We start from the raw sequence: 25,812 nt of genomic DNA, 5'->3' as shown, positions 1-25,812 counted from the left end.
ACTGGACCTTCTGGTGTGGTCTCCCTGCCTCAGGATGGGAACAACATATGTGCATGAGGCTTCTGGCAAAAAATCAGGAGCAGCCCCATGCCCTTAGAAAAATGACCTCCTTCCTGGGGCCTGGGATGAGCTGCCCCTCCTGCTTGCCCTGCCATGCTCTGATTTGATGACACCCCAGTGTTTGGGGTGAGCTGGCCCAGGTCCATGAAGCAGAGTGGCCATGTCTGTGCCACAGGTGTGACAACCCTCCTCTCCATGGAGGTAGGGTAAAGTGGGAAAAGTGTTGGGCTGAGGAGGTTAAACTCCTTCAGGCTGAGCAGAGCAGTGAGATCCTTGGTGGGAGACTCCTCCCGTCCATGTCACGTACCCTGGTGAGTCTGGGATGTGCTGATGCTGGAGGTGAGGCTGCAGTGGGATGCTGTACCTGACAAGAAATTTACAGGGCATTCCAAATTTGTGGGTATCCAAAGGCAAGTGAAATGACTCCTGCCCAGGGGACTGTTTTTGAAAAGCCAGCATCCTTGTTTGCACAGCATTTTTAAATGAGTATAAACCAGAAGAGCAGAGACACGACTCGCTTAACTCAGCCTATGTGATCAAAGCAGTGCCTTAATCTATTCCCAGTGCATACAATCTGAGATCTCTTGCAACAAAGCAAGATGCTTCTGAAGCAATTGCTTTCAAAAACCTCCATTAAAAATTCACCACTTATTTCATATAATCAACAGAGATTGGAGAAACAGGTGCAAGATCCACTGGAATCACTAGCAGTCTATTTTTATCTTGAATCAGTCATTCTAAAATCAAATCTTTGGTGTAGGCTGGTTGAGAGAATACTTAAGTAGAAGTGAAGAGAGGTTTACATTTTTGGTTAGAGATTTTTGCAGCCTAGCAAGTAAACAACTGAAAAACACTATTTTGGTTTGATCTCTAATTGCAGTTTTCAGCCCTGTGCAATTAGGTGACTGGAAGAGCAGTAAGGCCAGGGCAGATTTCTACACACAACTATTGGTAGGAAAGACATTGCTAGTGTAGAGGTAAATAATTGGGGTGGAAGATAATGAACACATGCTATATACAACATACAATATATACCATACATCTTCTGTGAGCATTAGGCATCTGCATTTCTGTAGGGTGTGTATGTGGTTTATACATAGGTATATCCTGGTTTATTTGGACATATGTCTGCATGTACAATCAGATTCACACACAGAGTGTCAGTACCTCAGTATCTGTTGCCTTTTAAAAACCATTACAGATGGCACAGCCTCTAGGATGGAGCTTGACAGTAACAAGTGTGTGGTTGGCTTGATGGTGCTTGATAAAATCATGGGAATGGAGGAGAGTAAGGTGCTTAGGCAATGCTTAAGTTAATCTCATGCCTTCCCATCAAGCCAAGCAGTGCACTAAGGAGCTGTTCACAACAGAGGGAGGAAAAGATGGAGTACAAGATGGGGAGCGTCCTGCTGTCTCTTCTTTTCTGGTACAAAGGTATGCATTTTGCCTCCTGAGAGGCACTTTCAAATATTCCTCTTTGTGTTTCCTGTTTCAGCCATGCTTTCTTCTGCCAGGGGCTCTGGGGTACAGAGCAAGCTCTTCTCTACATTCTCATGGAAACATAATAATTCGGGGAAAGGCAAAATGTGGAGGAGATGTGTAATTTATGTACATGAGTGAGCAGCATTCTTACAGCTCTATGAATATTCAGTAGTAAAACTCTGTTTCAAAAAAATAATTGCAGTGTAAAAAATTTGCCATATAATTTGTCAAAATATGAATTTGCAAAGAAAATTGTAGTGCAGCTAAGCCAGTGTGTAAATAATAACGCTGATTTGAAAAATGAGGTGCAGTATAACATGAAAGACTGGTCCTTCATTAATCAAAACTCTTGATTAATCAAAAACTGATCATTTTCTCTAGCAGCAAGACATTGCTGATGAAGATTGTTATTTTTTAAGGCCTTTCAAGGTATTTTGGCCTGGAAAAGACTTCTAAAGATACTTTTAGAACAAAAGACAATTCGTAAGTCTAGAAAATGGGAAAGGTATTTATCAGTTTTGAGGCTTTCTCATATTCAACAAAAGTAGGTAAGCTAGAAGGAGACAGAAAATTTAGGGTGACAACTCCTTCCATTTTAATTCACCCAGCTGTGGAGAACAAGGAGATAATTTCCTGGTTCATATTTAAATTTCTGTCTTCATCAAAGCCAATGGCAAAGCTACTTTTTTCTTAAATGAGGCTGAGGGTTGCTCTTGGTAAGTGGTGGGCAGTGTCTACCGACATGAATGTGTGAATCAAGTATGATCTGTCAGGGTGAGGAACAGATTAATCAGACAGCCCAACTTTTCTCATGTGGGTGTTGAATTCCCAGTGCTTTGGTATGTCTGTTTTTTTCTCTCTTTCTGTGTTTCTGTTGAGTATTTTACTCTACCAAATTTCATGGGTAGGAAAAGAAGTGCTCCTCAACTAGCCATGCCTTCACTTCATCTTGTTATGTTTGGCTGTACCCAGCTCTGCCTAATTAATAGGTCTTTCTTCTAATCTCCCAGCAAATATTTGTACGTTCTCCTTGTACCTTATCTCATCACTCTCCTTTGTTTCACTTGGGAAGCCTACTGGTGCCTGAGCTCCTGGGAAGAGTGATTTTACACAGATTCTAGCATTTTTTTCCTTATGGGTGGCATAACTGCGATTAGTCCTTGGAATAAGTTCATATACCTTGCTCTGAATTCCAGACACAGCTTGCTTTTAATAGACACCCACACATCAGGATATCTTTGGAGAGCCTGCAGTGAAAAATAAGTTGCAAGATCGCTTTCCAGGCATCACTCCTTTGGTATTTAATTTATTTTCTTAATTTATTGTATTTCTTAATTTACTGGTTTCCCCTGCTTCGCGGTCTAAGTGTCCTCTCGTGGATGCAAAGAGCAGCCCCGGTGCCCCTCACACTCTGCCTCTCCCCGCACGGAGGTGCCGCTAGGTCAGCGCTCGGAGCTACGTGCGCTGATGCCGCGGTAAGCCGCTTAGCTGATTTTCCCTGGCAGAGCAAGTGGCTTAGAGGAGCCTCGGCTGGGCTTGTGTTGTCCGGGGACACGGCAGAGCAGGGCAGCTCAGCATATGGTGAGCAGGAGGGCTCCTGCGGCAGCTGCCGGGCCCTCCGTGCGGCGCGGGCAGCGCCGGGCCCGCGGGAACCAGCGCTCCCCGGCAGCTCAAGGGGAGCATTTCTCTTCTTTCACCTCTGGTTTTTTGCAGCTTCAGGAAAAAAAAAAAAAAAGGCCAAAAAACCAAACAACCAAACCAAACCAAACCAACAAACAAAAACAAACAAAAAAACCAAAAAAACCAAAAAAACCCCCCAAAACAAGAATCTTCCCCGCCCCCCCCAAAAAAAAAATAAAATTAAGGGCTCAAACATGCTTTTTGGATCACAGTAAATAACATTTTTAGTAGAGCTGCCCTTTGGCGTAATCAATGCGTCTAATGAAATTACTATGCAGGCGATGTTCGGCGTAGTTCCAAGCAGGAAGGAACAAACATGTCAATAAGGTCAGAAAATGTTGAACATTTCTAAGGAGCGCTTTGGGGAAAAAAGATAATTAATTATACATCTCTTAAGAAAAAAGGGAGGAAAGGTAGATTTTATAAAACAAATTAATTTAGCTTTTTTCAAATATTGTCACAACATAAAAGAATTTAGTGGAAACATTATGGAAAAAGGGAAATTAATATGAATTAAATAGGTGCAATTGTGATTACTTAAATATGTTTTTTATTGCCTTCAAATAAGTACCTGTAAATAGTAAGTGAACCACAATAAAAATGAATGAAAAGGATAACCTAATGAAAAACATTCAGATAAAGAAAATGAAACGGAAATTAAAACAATACAAGAGTGAAGAATCCCCACAAAACGAAGGAGGAAAAGAATAGCCGATTTAAAGCCTGAGAGAGAAGTTTAACCCAAAGAAGGAGACCTCCCCTTGGCAGGCTGATGTCCCCTTGCCCGGGGCTGTGTCTCCTGCCGGCGACCAGCGGAGCTCAGAGCGCGCAGGCAGCTGCTGAGAGCCGGGGTGCGGGTGTCCTGCTGGGGCCCCGGTGTGACCCGCAGGAGAACAGGCCGAGCGTTCCGCCCGGCGGCTTCAGGTGTTGGGGTCCCTGGGTGGGCACCGTGCTGTGCCCGGGCCGGCCTGCCCGGGCTGCCTTTGGGTGGACACAGACCTGCAGGTGTCCCGGAGGTCCCTGCCTGCTGGCACAGCCCCCGGTTTTTACAGATAAAAGTGCTCTTTGCACAACACCGGCTCCCGTGGAGCCTGCCGAGCGCGGCCATGGAAAAAGCCCCGGGGGAAAATCAACAAAAGCCATCACGAAGCGTGTGGGCAGGGGGGCTGTGCTCGCCAAGGGGACCTGGGGACCGGCCACAGCCGCAGCAGGGCCCTGGCACCGCTGCCTCTGGCACAGGGCAGGGAGAGATGGGGAGAGCACCACCAGTGTGGCAGCTTCCCGAAACGCACCTTCCTACGGAGGCTGGCGCAACCTGATGTGAGTCACCTCAGCTGCCTGGCACGATTTTCAGGGCTGACATGTAAAAATAGCCCAAGTTAATAATACAGCAAGGTACAAACGAGCACCCAATGGGCGCAGAGGCGCTGCAATGCCTTTTTCAGTGTTTCGACCCTCTGTATTGCTTACAGGCTGTTACCTAACTCTGCTTCCTGATGCTGTCTAGTGCGGTGCTCAGGGAAAAGAGGGACTTTCAGAAAGCATGATAAAGCCAGTGCCACCCATTCCAGCCATGCCTTTCATTTTTGTGACTTTTTTGGGCTATTCTGGGGCTCCAGCCTTATTTTTCTGGGGGGTTTAAGATATTTTTCTTTACCCCATAACCCACAGGTACAGAAGGGAAAAGGTGACTGTGCAAAAGGAGCCATTGTGCCCAGAAAGCAGTGCTGCATCATGGGGGCATTGCTCTCCATTGGGAAGAGAGAAAATAACTTTACCTCTCTGAGCACTGTTAAACTGAGATGTTGCTTACAGAGATGAGACAAAAAATCAACTATTTTCCAGCTGAAACTTCTAGGACAGCTATATAATAAAGTAAATAAATAAAGAGATTTAACATTTTCCACATACTTTTCCTGTAATGATAAGTTTGTGTGAACTTATTCCAGTAAATTGAGTGATTGACATTTATTCTGTGTTATATTTTATTTCTCTTTTTTTTCATATTTATAATGTGCTTTCTCATGCTTGTATACCTGTCATTAATTTCTACACTAAAAGATGACTTGCTTCTCTGACTTTATGGTCAGGATAGTGAATATGATTCCTCAGAGTTACTGTATTGAACACAGCCTTTGGCAGTGTTACTTCTGCCCACACTTATCTTCCTCCTTTCTTTCTCTTGTTTAATCACATTCCTAACGATTACAATTTTTCTGAGAAGCACAGTTACCTGTTCCTGTCATTGAAATGCCAGCAGTTAGGTTTCCTTGCTATTGATTGCCCCTTTTCCCAAGTAGCCCTAAGCTGTGGCTGCTGCTTTATCCAACTTCCACCTCAGGAAACCCCATCCTGGCACCCCAGGGCTACCTCTGCCAGCTCTTTTCTCTCTGCCCCAAACCTGGACCAGTTCCTGGAGTATCACTGCCCTTCGTCCTGCTCAGCAGCAGGTGCCAAGTGGAGACATCTCAGGAGTGGGCTCCAGCCCAGCCTCACCGGCACAGGTTCCCTGGCACAAAATCATGCCCTGGATCTTGTCCCAAGCCCTGGTCCCTAAATCCTGTGCTATGGGACAGCATTTGTGCATGGCAGTGCTCTGGACACACAGCACTGCAGGGTGGGATGAAGGGACTGGAAAGGCACATGCCTCATCTCTCTGCCTTCCACAAACACAGATAATAATTTATTTCACTGAACTCATGGTTTGCTGAAGGTCCTGGGGGGCAGTAAATAGAGCTCTTTCCTTTTCAATGTTTTGGGGTTTTGGTCAGTCCTGTGCTTTTAAAACAACAGCCCCTGGCAGCTGTGCAGGCCTTATGACTCTCCCTTGAATTGCAGCAATTGGTTCTGTCTGACCTACAATTACCAATTATCTTTGTAACCTTCCTTGAAGGCAAACATGCTTGCTATAAAAGCATACTGCCCATCACATTTTTAGACTATTGGCAGCCAGCTTTCCTCTTCATTTCCTTTGTAGGACAGGGCCCGTCACAGCTGCAAACACACCAATATATCAATTACTATGTTTTGTGGCCAACTGCAGGCAAGGGCATCTTTCATTTGCTTTCCTCTCCCAAGGCCAGGGGTTATCAGGCTGCACTGCCCAGGCAGGGCATTTGGCCATCCACTGCTACGCTTACCCCATGCCAAGCCTGCTGCTCCCCTGTACCGTGGTTGGGTGGCTGAGCCCCTTTGGGAGTGAGCCCTTAGCAGTTCACCTCTCCAAGCTGAAAAAGGGGAAGCTGAACTCCTGTTTGAGGGGTTTAAATCAGCAAGTTATGCAGTGAGGAGTGGAGGAGGCTGGGACAGCCAGAGGGGCAGCATGCCAGCACCTGTGCCTTGGCACTGCCTTTGCACTGCTGTGTTAGTGGGACTGACCCAATAAAACATTGCATTTTAAAAAAGGGCCTTTCTGCTTGAAATTCACACCCTTGCTTGATTTGCAGTGGTGTCCCCTAGCAGATGAGGCTAAAAACCCTGAAAGCCACTCTCGCTGCTCAGGAGCAGGCACCACTGGCTGAGTGCAGCCACCTACAAAATGCTGGGTCACCTGGGCAGGAGGATTTATTCTGGGTGCTTGAATTGATGCTACCATACACCCACCCACCCACCTGCAATCTATTCCTTTTTTGCCTGTTGTTTCACTCACAGATGTTGAGTTTCCAGCTGCATGTGTCAATGGCATATTCAATCTTGATCTTGGCTCTCAAAGGGAGGGACTCAGGAGGCCTGTTGGAGGGCTCAGCATGGTCACAAAGCAATATCCTACACCATCCTGGTAACTCATATCCCCTTTCCCCACTCCAGGCATGCAGTGCTTAAGAACAGGCCTCACCACACTACAGTCATGAAACATAACTTCCTTAGGTTAATGGCTGGACTCCATAATCCAGAAGAAGTCTTTTCCAACCCCTTTTCCAGACTAAAGTACATTAAATCACCATAAGAAAAAACAAAACAAAAAAAAAAAAAAACCCCACAAAAGTTTTCTCTGCAAAAATAAATCTTCTAAAGATGAAAATCAAGTAGTTAAGTAGATGGAAGGAGCCAAGCCTGTAGCCCTGTGAGCCAGGAATTGCTGGACAATGGGAACACAGAGCAGGCTGAGGAGCCATCCCAGATGTCAGGGTAAGGAAGCCCTTGCAGCTGGTGCTCCTGGAGCAGGGCACCTGTCCTGCTTGGGAAGGACAGCACTCTGTGGGCCAGGGGGGCAGGAGAGACACCTGCCAGCCTGGATCTCATGCTCCAGGTACCAATGCCTCTCCTGCACTGGCACCAAACAGCACAGGGCAGGCAGGAGAGGCAGGCACTGCATTCCTTTTATTGGCAAATATGGTCCAGTTTTGGTAAGTGATAAAATCCTGGTTTCTCTTGTATTGACAGACAGCATTAACTTAAGTCACCTTCACACAGGTTTAAGCCAAACCTCTTGCCCCATGTGGCACAGCACAGGGGTGGCTCTGGGTTTGCCCTTCTGCCTTGGTTTTCTGATTGCTCAGTGGATCCCAGGGCTTGGCTTGGCAACATTTGTGCTGGGACAGGTGTAGTGCAGTGCTGTGTGTGGTCCCCAAACTGCACTCTCCAAGATGTCTGGAGATGTCCAAGCATGTTTTCCTCCTGAGCATGCTGCCCTCTGGGTGATCCCTGCCTCCCTCTCTCTTCAGCCTGACTAGAAGCCACAACTTTTTATTGTAGACTGGCATTCACTCTTCTGCCAGGGCCAGTGCTGTGGGTTAATGTGGTAAGTTCCTGATGCCAGAAATGCTACTCTGGCACACTGAAGCACAGGACACCATGCCTGTGTGAGAGAAAGGAATTTTTAAAAATTTATCATTTTGCTTTTGAATGTCTTTCTTTTAGACTCTTGATACATTCAGACTCATTTTCACATCCAAGGAGCAGTTGCATTTCAGTAATAAACAGAGCTCTGTATATAGTTTATATTTCAGCTGATTATAATTGCTCTGTGTTTGTGAGTCTTTTGAGATGAAACTTGGTAAAGTAATGTAGAATGTAAATTCCCAGCATTAGCTGCAGCTTCCTAGGCTCAGCAAAGTGACAGTGTATGAATGAATAAATCATAACTAGATTTCAGTGAATAATTCAGAGTCTAATTCATTTGGTGAAAAAAAATCAGCTTTTCGTATTCACAGTACTTCTGGAGATGGCAGGTTTCTCACGGCTCCTGCATGCAAGCTTTTACCTGCTCAATCACTTTTTCCTTACTAGCTTGTAGATTCCTTACATCTCTGAAAATCTGATGTTTGACATTTGATTTGTGTTGATGAGTTTTCAGCAGTCATGGGATTATTGTTTTAAATTATTTTATTTTCATAGCTCTTTGGGAAATATTCTGCCAGTCTAAAAGCTGTTAACATACTCTGCTTTGGACTTCACTGTGAAGCAAGAGCCTTTTCAGTAAGGAAAAAGCCTCATAAAAAAGCCATTGCTCAGTAAGAGGCAGGAGATAAAACAGGTCAGGTGTTGCAAAAATAGCAGTCTCTTCCTCCACAGCCACAATTACTGGTTTTCCCTAAGAAAGGAAAAAGGGTAGTCTTGTCTGTAAGACAGATTAGGAAGGCCTATTTACATTTCTTTTTTCTTCATCACATCCAGAGGGAATGATCTCAGACCAAGCACCTTGTGAGATACCCTGTCTCCTCCAGAGATGTTTTGGATCTGCAGTGGCACCAGGCTAGGATTTGACCCTCGAAGCTCATCAGATTAAACATTTAAAGGGGAAAATGTGACAGGAAAGTGTGGAGCAGAAAGACAGAAAAATGCATATGAGCAAAACTAGCTGTAAAGCAGAGACTGAGGGGTCCAGCATGTGTTTGCCTCGAGGTGATTCAGGTGAATCTGATCAGGAAGAGGAGATGCCAAAGGCATCTGAAGGAAAACCCTATGGAGGAGTAGCACAGACATGAACACATACAGTGCCCTGCTCCTGCCCATGTTCTCTTGCCTTCTCCTGGCAATCAGCTTGGGGAAATGTGGTAGATTAATCAGTCCTTCCTCTATTTATTTGTCTCTATCTCAGGAGTAAATGTTGATTGTATTTCCTGATGTTTGTTTACAGCATCTTTGTTTCTGATCTCTCTCTGTCTTTTTCTCTCTTCTTCCCTCCATGCCCACTCCCCAGCTGTGATGGCCCTCTCCCCAGGAGAGGTAAGTCTCTCTGGATAGTTCAGCTGCCAGGTAAATGCTGGGGCTCTGACACTGCCCAGCCCTGGTGCTTTGGGGCAGAAGGAGGGTTGGCACCTGGGCCTTCAAGCTCAGGCACATGCTCTGACCTCTGAAGCCAAGGGGATCCAAGTCATTCTGTGCTTCACGTTGAGCTGGCAACAGGAAAGGGTCTCAGACAAGATGCAGCAGTCCAGACAGGCACAAGCATTTCTCTAAGGTTCAGAATTCAGATTTGGCCTCGTGACACTATTGCTGATGACTATGTAGATTTATTATTTGTTTTTTACCTTTCCTTTAGGATGAGAGACTGGAGCTGTGGCACAGCAAGGCTTGCAAATGCGATTGCCAAGGAGGCCCTAACTCGGTGTGGTCCAGCGGGACTAATGGCTTAGAGTGCATGCCAGGTACAGAGGGACCCTTCAGCTGTGTTTGTCTGGTGCCCTTCAGCAGCTTCCCCTTTGCACCTGGCATTGCAGAGCTGGCACGTTCCAAATCCAGCTGCTGATGGGGCTGGAACTGAACCACTGTGAGGTGAGGGGATGACCCTGCACCATCAGGCAGAGGCAGCCCCCATGCCTGGGCCTTCAGAGGTCACCTGGGCTGGCCCATGCTGACCAGTGACAGGGGGCATTTGTCTTTCTCCCTCTGGAGCCCTTGGTGCTGGTGCTTCCCCAGACTGGCTGGGGCAGCTACTGCCATGTGTAAGATTTGCTTACCTTTTGTAAGCAAACCTTTTGTACCATGTAGGCTTGTTCTCCTTGCTGCAGTTTAGCCTGTGAAATCTTCTAGACTCTCCAGGGACCAAGAAAAACAGTTTATTCCTTCTTTGCAGCATGTTTTTAGAAGGGAAGGGAAGGGAAGGGAAGGGAAGGGAAGGTGGCAGGTTTGGTTGATCTGTTCATGGCCAAGGAACATGTGGGCAAGGAGCTGAGCTGGGTTTCCTGGCCAGGTGAGGTGTGAGGGGGTATTTCTCACATTAGCATTATGTAGCTGAGTAATGAAGGCATTTCCCTTGTTTTCCTGAATGAGGAATGTTTCCACTGTAACTTCCAGCTGTTGCTGTCCACAGAGGGGGGCTTTGCATTCCCCTTGCCCAGCCCAGCCCAGCCCAGCCAGGGTGGTGTGGCCTGGCACTCCCTGCTGCCCAGGGACAGTTTGCAGAGCAGCCATGCAGAGCTGCCTCTGGCATGGCCTAAGGGAGCAGCCAGCCTCACAAACGCTGCATGGCTCTTCTCTAGCTTGGCAGTAACAGTGCTCAATGGTTCAGCTGCTTTGGCTGGACAGGCACCAGGCATCTGGTTTGGCAGGTCCCTGTGCATGGCACAAATGGACTCACCAGAAGGTGACCTGCTAATTGCATTACAGTTGTGTGGTCTGTGGATTAGTGTTGCTAAAAGTAACGTTGGGTGTGTTCGAGATAAGCCTGACAAGTTGTAAACACACAGGCTGCCCCTTCTTGCACAAAGGGAGCAAGGCTTTTAACGTGGTGGAAAAGCATGATGTTTCCATGCCTGGAGGAAGGTGGGACAGTGGCTTTATGTTTTCATGGGGAAAAACATATTAATGAGGTTCCAGCTGAGCAAGATATGTTAATGAGCTATTGATGCATGCAATATTGACTGAGTAGAGCTTGCTAATGAGACATCGACCGCATGGCTGCAGTGTTGGGGAGTTGCACTGGGGAGGCCACAGTCATGCTGGGCTCTGGGCACCCACTGGTGCTCCCCACATGTTGATTGGTTTTGACACGAGGCACTACAGTGGTTGTTCAGGTATCGATAAGGCAAGGAAACTCTCACCCAGAAGTGAACTGCACAGAGCTTTGCGTGCTCCTTTTTTGCTGAGACCCATGAAACAGACTATGCTGAACTGGAGAAAGGGACAGAATTAACTCTGGGGACTCCAGAGGCTCCACAGGCTGCAAAATCAGAAAATGCTGCCCATGATATAGATGTTTGCCTAGGCAATCCCTATGTGACACTTGAGTGCCTTCATTTTGTGTATTTTGATACCCAATGATAACCTGATCACATAAAAAAAAAGATGATAACAAAAAGACCCCCACAGCTAGGTCCAGGGAGCATGCAGGTGCTCAGCCTCACTAAAGTCTTGCCTTCCAGAGCACTGTGTGGTGACCCACCACAGAAAGTTTTAAAGAGGAATGAGTATTTCTTTCTCCAGTAGTTTTGCAGCCAGTGGTAGTCATGTTGAATTTCTCACTATTGCAGAAGACAGTTGTGGGGGCAGGATTGTTCCCCTGAAGATCTGCAGTCAAAAATGGAGATGGAAATCCCTGAGCCAGGGATGATCCCTCAGCAGGGCTGAGCATGACACCTCACTGGCACCAGAGCACCTGCAAGTTTTCCACAAGGCAAGGCCACCCCCAGATGCAAAGAAATGCAGGTCTGAGGGTGCTTGTGGAAGGATGACCTGAGCTGGCTCAGCAATTTTGCCATGCAAGTAGAGCTGTAAATCAAGACAGTCGGGGCAGAAGGAGGTAAAGCCCAGCAAGAAAATAAGTGCCCAGCATTACTCAAGGCAAAAAGCTGACAGCCTGGAGGCTGGATCCAGGTTGATGCAACCAGTCAGGCTCTTCTTCCACATGCTTACAAGAGGGAGATTCAGACGGCAACATCTGAATAAAGCCTTTCCCCCAAAATGTTGCAGTCAGAACAAGTCTAGTAAGTTTGAGAGAGAAAGAAGAGTTAGAAATTAACACAAGTGAAGGTTAGAAGTGAAGACCCTGTGGCCCCAGGGAAGGTCTGGTCTGGGGTAAGAACATTCCCAGCATTCTAAGGAGGGAGAAGAGAGAGCAATGAAACCCCAGGAGGTGCTCACAATATGTGCACAAACACACCCAGAAAACAGAGCCACTTCTGTCCCTTAAGTGTTTTTCCCTTGTTCTGCAGAGTGTCCCTACCACAAGCCCCTGGGCTTTGAGTCTGGTGCCGTCACCCCAGACCAGATCAGCTGCTCCAACCCTGAGCAGTACACGGGCTGGTACTCCTCCTGGACAGCCAACAAGGCCCGCCTCAATGGCCAAGGCTTCGGGTGAGTTCAAAAATGCCCCCCTGAGGGGTCCTGGGGGCTGTGGGGGCTGGGGAGCCTTGGCTGTGTGGAGCAGGAGGGTCTGCCTGGGAGGGCACAGTGGAGAACAGAGCGGGGCTGGTGGTGTCCCCCCAGGTGTGCATGGCTCTCCAAGTACCAGGACACTGCACAGTGGCTGCAGATCGACCTGAAGGAGGTGAAGGTGATTTCGGGGATCCTCACACAAGGGCGCTGTGACGCTGACGAGTGGATGACCAAGTACAGCGTGCAGTACCGCACCGACGAAAACCTCAACTGGGTGTACTACAAGGACCAGACCGGCAACAACCGGGTCAGTGACCTTTGCTCTTTGGCCACTGGTGGAAGGGTGACAACAGGTCCCAGAGGAAGGTGCATCAAAAGGGGGATCCTGTGGGAGCAGCAGAGTGGATCTCAGTGCTCACTCTGCATCAGGGAGCAGCACAGAGAGGGGCTATTCCCCCTGAGGTGAGAGTGTGTCATGGTGACAAGTGCAGAAGGACAAAATACATTATTTGTGTTTTCTAATGATCATACTGGAGTCCAGTTTAAGCTCAGAGGCATTAACTGGCATTGGAGAGGAGGCAGCAACTCCATGATAAAACCCCTTTCTCAGCTGTGGCCACACAACCCAGCCATGCTTTGGCACTGCACGGGGATTTCTTTCATTTCCATGTCCAGGGATAATGTGTCATCCTGGTGCAGAAAAACCTCTCAGACAAAATCTGCAACTAGTTAAGTCATAACCCACCAAACCATTCTCATGCTGCACTTCTTACTGGTTGACTTGAAACAAAAAATTGCACTGGGGAGATATTACAGAGTTGCCTCTGATGCCTGTGCAGTCCAGCTGGGCTGGGGGATGCCACAGCTGCTGCCTCCCAGGTATCCTCAATGCCCATCTATAGGAATGGCCCTGTCCTAGCATAGGAGGCTCTGCTGGCTGTGCTGAAGTTCCTGCAGTCCTGGGGAGATGCTGAGCTTTCCCAAAGAAACAGGTCATGGCAGCAGATATGACATCCTGGCCAAGGAATGGGAAAAGGGCCCTCACATTTTTTTTCATCTATAATGGCTTTTGTAGGAGCCTGCTCATGAACTTCACAGAGCCAAAGTCAATCATGCTCACTCCAAACAAGCAGTGCCTTGGTACAGGAAGGCAAATGAGAAAGAATGGGATGAGAATGGGGTGAGATTTTCTGGCCTAACTGTAAAAAGTGCAGGACTGATGGGGGGAAATGGCCTACTAAGAAAACTGAATCATGTGACAAAAAATGCCTACATCTGGCTATTTTAAAAGTCTTTTGTTTTGAGGGTGCAGGGCCTCCTCCTCCCCTGCTCTGCACAGGCACCCCAAAGTCATAGGACAGGATTTCCAGCCCCGTAACCACCCCTCCCTTGACAGGTTTTCTACGGCAACTCCGACCGCTCGTCCTCGGTGCAGAACCTGCTGCGGCCGCCCATCGTGGCGCGCTTCATCCGCCTGATCCCGCTGGGCTGGCACGTGCGCATCGCCATCCGCATGGAGCTCCTCGAGTGCCTGGGCAAGTGCGGCTGAGCGCCGTGCCCGGAGGGCTCGGGGGTGTCTGCCTGCCCCGCCGCCCCTCCCGCGGCGTGAACGCCCAGCCTGCGAGGGAGGGAAGGGCTGTCTTGAATAAAATGTTACTTCACACCGTGCCTGGTGGTGCAGCTGAGGGGGGCCGTGGGACACGCACTGGGGAAGAGGAAGGTTCGGGGCCATGGCTCGGATCCTGTGAGGTGTGGTGCTTCTGGCCCTGGGTGTTAGCTTGGGGAAATGATCATCACAATGTGCTGGAACACTGGAACACATGCAGGTGAGGTCCACAGGCAGGCTTGGATTCTCTTTGGGGTGTATTATTGTATGCCAGGACAGACATGTCACCCTCATCCCTGAGACGGGGCTGGGGCCTCACCTGGCCTATCCCTGGTAAGAGGGCCTCACCTCTCAAATATCACACTCTCAAATCACCTCATGTTTGCCTGTATCAGGAACACCCTGGCCTGAGCTGCTGTGCCTGGTTTAGGGACAGACATCAGTGCCTTGAGCACCAGGTGGACAAAGCCTCTCTGTAATCTCTCTGTTTTTGCACTGGCACATCTTGGGGACCCCAGCACTTTGCTCCCTGTGGGTGTTTGGGCACAGATACAGGGACTCACTCTTCTTAACTGTTTGATCTCCATGGCCCAATCTCCAGTGGGTGTTTAGCACCCAAGGAATTTGGGGCATGTGGATAATGAACCCATCTTCCTGAGGTGACAGCCCAGTTACTGAGGTTCATGTCGCTGCCTCAGCCCAACACAGCCTAGGTGGGACCTGCAGCCCCCACAGCTCGCATGAGGTGGGGTTTGGTTTGCCTTCCCACACACCTGCAGCTCTGGCAGGCACCAGAGGCCTTTTCCCTATTTTCCAACAATCTGTGCATCCATCCCAAAGACCCACAGCAACAGAACCTGAACTGTCTCAGGGAAGAGAAGCATGAAGACAGTGGCACTGAGGCAGCCTGTCTGCCTCTCCTGTCCTCTCCTTATCCCTGTGGGCAGAGAGGTGAATGCTCAGTGTGCAGGGCAGGAGTACAGATATGACTAAAAACAAATGAGAGTGACCAAACACATGAGAAAAGCTTTTGGATGGCTGTGCAATTCATCAAATTCATTTGTGAGAGCAGATATTTCTGCCTTGTTTTATTCCTGTATGTAGAGATAAATAATAGCTCTCAGGGAAATAAGCTCTTCTGGCAAGTCTGAAAGCTGCTCCACTAACCAACAGTATGAAGTCTAGAGAGATGTAAAAAAGACCGCTTCCCATCTGAGGTGATTGCTATACACCAGCACTCTCGCTTCCCTCCCACCTCCTCATCCATGGATGGGATTTTTGCCTATCCACAAATTAGTCTAGGGACACATTTTCTTAGTGAGAAATCCCTGTGTGGTTTCCTTAATGCTGAACAGTCAAGGCAAGCTCTGCTGAGAGGATCCACTGAGCTCGAGGCACTTCCTCAGCAGCCAAGCTGTGGGACCAGCATGGTATTGGAGCCTCCCTGGAGGCACTGCACATCCAGCACCAGGGAGACAAGGGCTGCCCAGCAGCCATCACAGCTCTTGGCTCGCTGTCACCAACACTGAAAGCTGAAGCATTTCCAGGCCCTGGATGCAGATGCAAACATGTTAACACACAGCTCTGCCTGCCCTAAAAGCAGCACAGGCAGCTCTGCTCCATGTCCTGATGGATGGTAATGGGGGAAGGAGCCTTGGGGCTGATGTTTTCCTGCATGACTGAGGAGTGGAGGGGTGGCCGTGAGGGGCAGAAGGATGAATTGAGCACAAGCTGGTGAATATTTGTACTATCCCAAAGCTTGACTGTAGCTAGTCAAGCCTTGCCTGTGACTGGCCTCTGACAAGCTCCTATGCACAGTCCAGGGTTTTCCAGTTGTCTGGTTTTGGAAATGCACCCAATGGCAAAGGCCAGAAGCTCCTGTGAGGTTTGGAAGAGCTGGCAGGCTTAATGCATAACCTGAATGGATGGACCACACACCATTATACACCAAGGCACCACTCTAAATTATGTATCTTCACATAACTAATCCTACAGAGAGAATATAATAAAACCTTGGAGGAAAAAAATACTTTCTAGGTAGAAAGGAAGTGTGCTATCACTCTTCCAGCCTCCCATCTTCAAAGAAATCACTAGACCTTTTTCTAGATTGAAATGTATGGTAATACATAAGATGGAACACAGTGCATTTCACAGTTCATTTGCCTCTTGTCCTTTGTCTGCAGTTCACCTCTCCACTTGCATGGGGAAGGGACCTACTTCTGACTTGCAACTAAATGGCTCCTGCCAAAGCAGGAGTTTCTGATCTGATCCTCACTATGCAGCTCACTTGCTAATTGACCTCTAGAAATTCACTTAACCTCTGCCTCTTATATAAAGAGTGCTGAGAGGCTTAATTAATTAAGTGGTCCTAAAATGCTTTTAGAATTGCATTTGACTTCTGCATAAATTCAGCATGTTGGAGTAACAGTGTGACTGAGACCATCTTGAAAGTGAGACAGCACCAGCTGAAGTATAATTACATAAATACAAAAGCTTTTCCTCATAATCATGGAATCACAGAATAGTTTGGGTTGGAAGGAACCTTAAATATAATTTATCTCCTATCTCCCTGCCATGGGCAGGGGCATCTTCCACTAGACCAGGTTGCTCAGAGCCCCATCCAACCTGGTCTTGAACACCTCCAAGGATGAGGAGTCCACAGCTTCTCTGGGCACTCTGTCCCAGTGCCTCACCACCCTCACAGTAAAGGATTTCTTCCTAATATCGAATCTAAACCTGCCCTCCTTTAGCTTAGAGCCAATCCCCCTTGTCCTATAACTCTGTGCACTTGTCAAAGTCCCTCTCCAGCCCTATTGCAGCCACCTGTAGGTACTGGAAGGTGCTATAAGGTCTCACCAGGGCCTTCTCTTCCAGGCCCAAATCTCTCGGCCTGTTTTCATAGGACAGGTGTGCCAGCCCTGTGAACATATTAGTGACCCTCCTCTGGACATGCTCCAATAGGTTCCCATCTTTCTTGCATTGGTAGCCCCAGACCTGGGCACAGCACTCCAGGTGGAGTCTCACTAGAGCAGAGCAGAGCAGAAGGAGAGAATCCCCAGCCCTCACCCTGGTGCTCACACTGCTTTTGAAACACTCCAGGATACAATCGGCCTTCTGAGCTGGAGGTGCACTTTGTCATCTCATGCTGAACTTCTCATCCATCAGCAGCCCCAAGTCCTTCTCCTCAGGGGTGCTCTTGATCTGTTCCTCCTCCAATCTGTATTTCTGCTTGTGACTTTCCTGACCCACATGCACCATCTTGCACTTGGCTTTGTTGACCTTCAATGAGGTTTGCACAGGCCCAGCTCTCAAGCCTGCTCAGCTCCCTCTGGATGGGTTTCCTTCCCTCCAGCATGTCAACCACACAACAGGATGGTGAGAGCACACTCAATCCCACTGACAAAGATGTTAAACAATCCTGCAGGTCTTTACCTGCAGAGATAGGGAGATCAATGTATGGCTTTGCAGCTGCATAAAACACAAGGGATTTGAAATAGGAAGTAGCACCAAGAATAGCTTTCAGCTTTATGGCCTGGATTTTTAGGATGGGATGTGTAGAGAGAAGTGAGGGAACAAACAGTGCTGAGAAGTTTGTACCCAGTCTAAGTTACCGGATCAGAGACTGCCTCAGGCCTCCAGACCAGCCACTTCATTTTTAAGTCAATAGTCCCTTTATCTTAATGGAATGCAGGAACATGTAGGAATTATCTCTTCACTTCCATCCAGAGAAAAATGTCAAAAAATGTCCTCTCTGCCCTCCATCCCATGGGGGTTTAATACTGACTACACTGGGGATACCACATCAAGGTGCTCAGCCTCTTCAAGGAGATGACCACTCCAGTTTCTGGGGCTCTTCAGGGAGTACAGATTGTTGGAAGAGTAAGAGCCAAATAAGGTTTTAAGAGTTAAGCCAAGTCCCCAGAGCACTGGGCACCTTGAGGAAATGCATTTCAACCCAATTTCTGGATGGAAATATAAAAATGCTGGGCTGCTTGTCCTGGTGGAAGCTGAAGCCATTAGCTCAGGCTGGAAGCTTCCCTCTTGAGGAGGTGATGGGCACAGCTCAGTGCAGCCACTGGCAGCAGCCTGGTCTCACCAAGGCTGTGGTTGCTGCACAACCTATCAGGCAGCTATTTCAGAGGGATCTAACAGACTGCAAGTTCTGGCTTTCAGCAAGTCTTGCTGGAGCTCAGAGGGAAAGAAGGGAGGCCCAGGAAAAGCGGTCCCTACTCAGTTTGTTTACAATTACCCCAAAGAACGAGAGACTAGCAGGGAAATAAAGTTTTTTTAAAGCTGCACGCAGTAACAAAAAAACCTTATACCCAGGATACTTTGAAGAGGAAGCCATCAAAAACTCTTACTGCTGACACCTCAACATCTCAACATTTGCCTAGAAGTGTCTCAGTTTGCATGTTACAATGACAAAATGCCATCGTGACACTTCTCCTGTGGTGAAGACTGCGGGCTGGAAACTTTCAGGGCCTTTTAATTTCTGGTGGTGCCTGCTAAGGGGCTTGGTGGGTTGTTACTGTTCAAAAAAGAGAACATCAGATATTCTTGCCCTGAAAGGAAGAATCCGTCCTGCAATGAGACTAGAGGAATGGTGGGCAGCAAGGTGCTTCAGAGACGTTGCCCTGTGGAAACATCCCAGGGAAACTTCAGGCTTGCGGACAGATACAGGTGGCCTCTTGGATGGGGGAGTCAGCCAGGACCTGGCAGCAACCCACTGGGCACAGGAGTCCTGGTTCTGGTCCATTCCACTCATCTGAGCCAAGCTAACATATGGAGAGGTGCTCTGGAAGAGACGTGTCAGGAATAAGATCAGCTGGTGAACAGTGCCAGGGTTCTAGTGCAAAATCTGCATTTTTATTAAAGACATATTTTGGAAGGCCCATTCAAAAATACATTGTGCTCAGTAAAAATTAACCATTTCCATGCTGATAATTAAGGTTACCACAGGATTTTTTTTTCTCTTTTAGAATATTTACAGCAACAATAGAAATTGTACAGAAGTAAAGAATGGAATACATGCTCAAAAAAAATTTGGTAAGGTGTACCAACAACATGATACAAAGGGTTGTATACAAACACTTTACAAATGGTTTATTAACTTGCATGAAGTCATCCTTAAATATTCAACACATTTTAAAATCAATTTGTATTCCAGGATTAAAAAGGCTAACACCACAACATATCCCTTCCACAACAGAAAGCACGGTAGACTTAAAAGTTTGTGCGCTTTAGATTTCTAATAGCTGTTAAAAAACATCAGGGAATCTTATCCATACATTTATAAGTTTTGAAAGCTGCCTCCCCAGCCTGTTAATCTGTACTGGCAGATAGTGAAAAAAAAAAAAAAAAAGAAAAAAAAAAAAAGAAAAAAAGATTTTCCTAAATTTATTATTTTTTCTTTCTTCCAAATGTCACAAATTTAAAATGAAACATTCCACAGTGGAGACCTAAGCAGTCCCAGAATTCCTTATCAAATTAACCAGATTTTAAAATGCCTGCATAGAATTTCCAAAAAAATTATGATTTCTGGCAAGATTTTAGCTTGTTGGTCCATATAACCCAAATATAAAGTTACTTCTTTCAGTTAGTCATATCCTTCAGTAGTATCCTAAGATGTGCACTAGCAAAAAAAAAGAAAGAAAAGGAAGGTCGAGACAGTTCCCTATGCTTAAAGTTTTGCCTTGTAACCAAAGAGTTAAAAGCTCTGCCACTGGATTTACATATCAGGAGTTTACACCAAGAGGTTCATATCCTACAGGAAACTTGAACAGCAGTTTCCACCTTGTGCTAAGAACATGCTTCATCTTTATGCTAATGAAAAGCTCTACGACAGCAGCTACTTCACAATGCATTTCTACACCTGTACAATTGAGATGCCACCTTGCATTTCTCAGAACGGATCCAGAGAAACAATGCCCTGTGAAAACAGAGACCTGGTGGAAGGAAAAGCCTGGTAGGCAGTGTGTTTTGGTGGGGGCACAATGAGGTAAGGTATCTCACCCAGATGAAATGGAAAATTAAAATGAAGGAAATCCTGAGCAAGTCTAAGGATAGCTGTTTGAGTGAAACAGCAAATAGGGTGGAGTAGTAGATAAGGCCTCTAACTCCCTGAAAATCTGCACTAGAGAAACAACAAAGAACAAGGCAACTGCAATATTTGAGAACCACAAGGGGAAGGCCAAGGGAAGACTGCAAAGCAGTGCAAAGGATGGCACTGGGATTCTAGAGAGAGCTCAGATGGCTTGGAGGTTTCAGAAGTATTTCAGATGAAGGCCCAACAATATTTTATTACATGGTTGCTAACAGTACCTAGAGGAAGAATCTTTTTAGATGTCTCTTCAAAATTTGGAGTCAATAATAAGCTCAGGAGAAACAAACCCAAACTCAACCACATTCTGCAAGAGAGAGGAGGTAGATTGACTTGCAGAGAAGACAAGAGATGTGTAGTCATTCTTAGGCTAAGACACAAACTCCATGTTCAGGCTCTTGGGTCATGTTTCAAGAGTCACTTTTGCCCAGCTGCGTATTTTGCATGTTCTTTTAGAATATTTTGTTATGTTTTAAAAGAGTCTGAGAAGCAATCTGATTTGGTGGAATGAAAGCATCCAACATAGTAGGGCCAGTCCTCTCACACTTCACATGCATCTTCCACTGAGTAGCTCAAACCCCAGCTTTTGCACCAAACAATTGGTGCACACAAGGTCACAAATCTCTATCCAAACAGAACTCAGAACAAGTAAAATTCAGACCTAATCCATCAGATTTATCTATGCTGTCTCACGTGGTAGTTGTTAAGACACTCCACTGAGAGAACAGATGACCTAACACAGCTTTTTTCTTACAGTTGAAAGAGGATCTCCTGTAAGATCTGCTTTGCTAATTTTAATGAAATTTGCTTTGTGATTGCAAAATGAGAAATCTTCTGTTTCAGTACAACATTCAGTACAGCACAAGCCTTCACTTGCCTAATGAGCCTGAGCATTGATGCACTGCTGCTGCTTGACCATTTGGAAAAGGTGCCAACATCTAGAACTTCCAAGTTTTGTTATATTAAAAGGGTTTACTCAAATCACCCCCTTTTTAAAAAAAAGGCCAGAAGTTAAATGGCTTTTTTCCTCATTCATTACAAACCCAAAGTTAAGGAATGGTTAATATCATGATACCATTAGAGAGAGCTGTGTAGGGAAAGGCACCTGTTCTTAAATAGTGTCTTGATTTAAGGTTATTCAAAAATGGTTACATAGGGCACATGGGCACATCACCTTTCCAATCATCTTCTGTGGCACTCCTATTTCAAATGGTGAGCCTACTAACATGAACAACAGCCTGGATGCATTGTTTGTGATATTACCCCATTCACAGATTTAGTATGCATGCTAGCTGGAATGGAAAAAATAAACATTCATTGCCACCCCACAATTTGCAGTTTATCATGTATGGCTATCCTTTTCACATTCTTTGTGTGACTGGGATGCAATTATTCTCCCAGCTCTAGTCTGACAGTGATTAACATGTACAGAATTAATTACATGCAAGTATTTTGAAGCATGTCTCACTAACAACTCATTACAAGACAACAAAAAAATGAAACATGAATAAAAACTCCAGTACTTCTAGAGCACAGCTCCTCTTTAAAGTGGCTAGGTTTTGTCTTAGCTACCTAGATCACAACAGTGCTTTCAGAGCTGTATAATCTGTATTCCCATAGGTTCCCTGTGTTCTTATAGGGAGGTCTACAGAATTGTTGAGAATACATAGCTTTTTCTGGGTGAACCTAGGAGTCTGCTCAGCTAACACCTCATCAGCTTTTGAAGAAAACAAGAAAAGGCTGGTATGTAGCTTTTTAAACAAGTGAGGTTCATCTCCTAAGAGATGTAACTGCAATGACAAGGAAGGGGAAGAACCTACCACAGGCCACTGCTTCCTGAAGAGTCTCTCCAGCCTTGGTCCCAGAAACAAGTTGCTGTGGTAGAGAGAAAGGTGACAAGCCAAATGATGACCTGAGGATGCCTCATGCACTTGGAAGTTTGAAGCCTGCTTTAATACTGATCTAAAAGAACAAAAGGTGTTTGGGGAATGTTTTAGGAGACAAATCTGGGATCATTGACTTCCTGCCAAGAACTCTGCCCAGTGCTCTCCTGGCAATCTCTCAGAGGGGCATCGGAGCTCGGACTGCAATAAATGGAGCAAAAAGCAGTGAATAGGTCAAAGGGACTGCTCTCTGTGGCCAGGTCTGTTGAAAACAGATGTTGTTCTAGGTTAATACATTTACATTGCAGTTTAAAACAACAGCTTAGACACTTACACAACTTCAGTTAGGATGACCTTAAGGTGCTTTTTTTTTCAGTTAAAAAGAGCTCAAGAGCTATAACTAAAACATATAGACAAGTTTAGGCAGCTTGAGTTCTGTAAAATGACTACAGTTAATTTCTGAAACGTATTTTCTTTTTTATTCACATCATCAGTGATGCCATAAGGCAAAAGATTGCCAAAGAATAAAATACAGTTTAACTAGGATCCTTTATAGTAAATAAATCCATAGAGCATGTAGTACAGGACTCACAGACCAGTGCAAAGGAAAGCTCACACTTACAAAAGAGTTTGTTCTGTAATTCTCTTCCTCTTTATTAAGTCAGAAAATCTCAGTCACTATAATAAGACTCCTTTGAAAATCTCAACAAAATTACATTAGCCATATTCTAAATATTGGGAAGCTAGACCAAGTTAAAAATACAGAATTCATCCCAGCCAGCACCAGCCGGCCGAGCTACTGGAACTTCTTTCCAGCAGAAGAAAGAAAATACTACATACATTCAACACAATTTAGTATTTAACTGAAAGCTACTACGGTTTGTTGAATTCAAGAGGAAAAAGTAGTATGAAGTAGAAACAAGTTTCTGTAAATATGGGCCACCAAATACTCAAACATTCCTTGGGTCGCCTTTGAAGATTTGCTAACTACTTTAAACAGCTATATGTACAGTCAGGGATCACCCTGATTTAACTTAATGGGTATGGAGAAAAAAAAAATCCTTTAGAAACATTTTTCCTTGCTAGGAATTGTAACAACCACATAGAGCCCAGTATCATCATCCCCAGCATGAAGATCTTACCAGCAAGCTAAAAACCTTGTAGAGGCAAAAGGATACATATCCACAAAGCACAGAAGAGTCTAGACTGAACATTCCCTGTGAGACTGAATGCAGAATCATCAAGGTTGGAAGAAACCTTTAGGATCATCCAGTCCAACCATCAACCACCCCAGTCACCCCTAAACCATATCCCCCAAGTGCCACATCCAGATGCCTCTCAAACATTTCCAGAGTGGGTGACTGCACCACATCCCTGGACAACTTATTCCAATGCCTGAACACTCTTTCAATTATCTTTTCCTTCCTGATATCCAGTTTGAACCTCTCCTCTCCTCGCACAACAGAAGGTAATTTCCTCTCATCCTTTCACTTGAGACATGGGAGAAGAGGCTGATCCCCACTGGGCTACACCCTCCTTTCAGGTGGTTGTAGAGAGCAATGAGGTCCCTCAGAGATTCCTTTTTCCAGACTAAACACCCCCATCTCCCTCAGTCACTCTCGAAAGACTTGTGCTCCAGGCTCTTCACCAGCTCTGTTGCCATAAAAGAGACATTCAAACCACACTGCTTAGAGCCCCACTCTCTCAGGCAGTGCTTTTGTGAGGGATTTCAGTGGCATCAGCCCGTTTCAAAGCAGGGCTAAAAGGGCTCATGTAGCTCTGACCAAGCAGTGAATATTACAGAGACTGCTAAAATAAGCTGCTAAACTCTGACAGTGACGACAAGTAAATATCACAATATCTCTTTCCTAGATGCCCACTGAACCTAGAAAAAACTGAATATCCTTTCATGTCTATTGTATTTATATATGCTATATATATGATATATCAATACAGTGCATATATCATATATAGAGAGATATTATATATCATATCTAGCTATAGAAAAATCACATGCACATTTCTTGCAGGCAATTGACAAAGGAAGAATTCCTGGTTTTTAATTTTTCAAATTTAGTAGACTTATTTTTAGTCCTGGACAAAACTGATATAACATCCTTCCACACTGTTCTTTCTGACAACAATTTTTACAGTAGTGGTGCCGAATTTGTTGTTGTTAGAACTTTGGTATGACTCAAGAGGTACTGAACAGCATGTCCAGTTTGCATTGCTATCCAAGTCGGAAGTTCAGCTTTCACTGCCTGACTGCTTCTGTTAACTTCATCTATGGCTAAATCATTCAATTTACATTCAGGTTAATCTCTTTTTTGGAAAAGACAGTGTATTTGCAAGTACAGGTGTCTCATGAAGACAGCAGCTAGAAAACAAAGTATGCTGCGCAGTAATGAGGAAGTAGAACGAATGTGTTTGAAAAGGAAAGATTGTATTGTTCTGACACTACAGGCCTGGCTCTCCTCTTATTGCACAAAGTTTAGACTGGCATAACTCTTCTGACTCCTACTGGCTCACCTTTGATTTACTTTACTGGTAGCAACAGAGGAATCAGGGTGAGTATTTGCTACACTTGACAATCACCAAGGTAAAGGCAGTTTTAACTATGTTGTACAGGAGACTGGAGCCCAAGATCTAGTATTTTGCTGAGACTGGTAGCTGAACTGGGTATGGGAATATTTGGATAGTAAGACCTAAGGAAAAGTCAAGTTGCATGGCAACCTTCTCCCTCAATATCCAAATATCAGATTTGTAGCTTTAAATACATCCTGAAATATAATAAAAAGTGCAAGAGTAGTTTAAATTCTAATACAGTGTTTATCTTATTAGGTAATAGATTGCTAGAGATGTAAAATACACATATGCATAAAAGCTTATACCATGATCTGCAGTGCCATGCTATGCTTAAGTGTTGAAGTTTTGCATTTCACTTGCAATTCATGCTGTGTTTCTTTGGTTTTCACCCCTGCTATTACGTGGAAGAGCACCTGCTTTTGCTTGTAGTAATGGGGCACTTTATCTCTTTAGAAGAAACAAAAATTTGGTACTGGGGCTCTGTGCTCTTGATGCAGATGCAGAAATCCCATTAATATTACTAGGAAAGCTAAGGACAGGGGAGAACATACCACATTTAGATTACTGTACAGTTCTGCAGTCTCTTACATTTAGCCAATACTTCCAACAAAATAGCCCATAATAAAGCTTGGAATCAAAGGCTGTCTTTTGTTTGTTACCAGTAATGCCTATAACTCTGGGCTCTCATAGCCAAGCAAGATCCATACTGTTACAGTCACGTTTATATCCACATTCAGCTTCCTTTTATTAGAAGTAGAATACTGCACTTTATATCACAAATGTATAAAAAATATGGCAGATAGTGTCATAACAATACTTTTCTTTTAAATGAGTATATTTAAAAAACAGACAGTTATTTTCCATTTATATATATATATTTATATATAGAATAAAATACTCCTGATGCAATATATAAATGTTACTGTTAGTTTTTTATAGAAACTACTGTAGCTGTTGCACTGCTTCACAATGTTTCAAACAGCTCAAAATAACTTTACATTATAACATAAAAGATATGATTATAACAGTACGATATTAGGTCATCATAAATAAATATTACAAATCCTATCAAATATGGAAGTTTAAAAAACAAATTTAAGACATACAATTTAACTTTAAACCCTTTACAGGGATACACTTTTATCACATAAACCCCA

The 25,812-nt window shown here is 45.3% G+C and overlaps 1 protein-coding gene across 1 annotated transcript; it reads left to right on the top strand.

Annotated features, from left to right (window-relative positions):
- The first annotated feature begins 1,438 nt into the window (after positions 1 to 1,438).
- On the top strand, positions 1,439 to 14,029 carry RS1 (retinoschisin 1). Its single transcript, XM_041472483.1, has 6 exons — positions 1,439 to 1,494; positions 9,365 to 9,390; positions 9,707 to 9,812; positions 12,318 to 12,459; positions 12,592 to 12,787; positions 13,877 to 14,029. The coding sequence occupies exons 1-6, from the start codon at positions 1,443 to 1,445 to the stop codon at positions 14,027 to 14,029; spliced, it is 675 nt and encodes a 224-aa protein (XP_041328417.1). The 5' UTR covers positions 1,439 to 1,442.
- Positions 14,030 to 25,812: the final 11,783 nt, after the last annotated feature.

This window comes from Pyrgilauda ruficollis, unplaced genomic scaffold, assembly GCF_017590135.1.
Source record: "Pyrgilauda ruficollis isolate IOZ18807 unplaced genomic scaffold, ASM1759013v1 scaffold29, whole genome shotgun sequence".
In the NCBI taxonomy this organism is placed as follows: domain Eukaryota; kingdom Metazoa; phylum Chordata; class Aves; order Passeriformes; family Passeridae; genus Pyrgilauda; species Pyrgilauda ruficollis.
This window is presented reverse-complemented; position numbering and strand designations above follow the sequence as displayed.

Coding starts and splice junctions, on each gene's coding strand:
- RS1 (XM_041472483.1), top strand. CDS start 1,443: ATGGAGTACAAGATGGGGAGCGTCCTGCTGTCTCTTCTTTTCTGGTAC. Junction 9,391..9,706: donor TGGCCCTCTCCCCAGGAGAG/GTAAGTCTCTCT, acceptor CCTTTCCTTTAG/GATGAGAGACTGGAGCTGTG. Junction 12,460..12,591: donor CTCAATGGCCAAGGCTTCGG/GTGAGTTCAAAA, acceptor GTGTCCCCCCAG/GTGTGCATGGCTCTCCAAGT.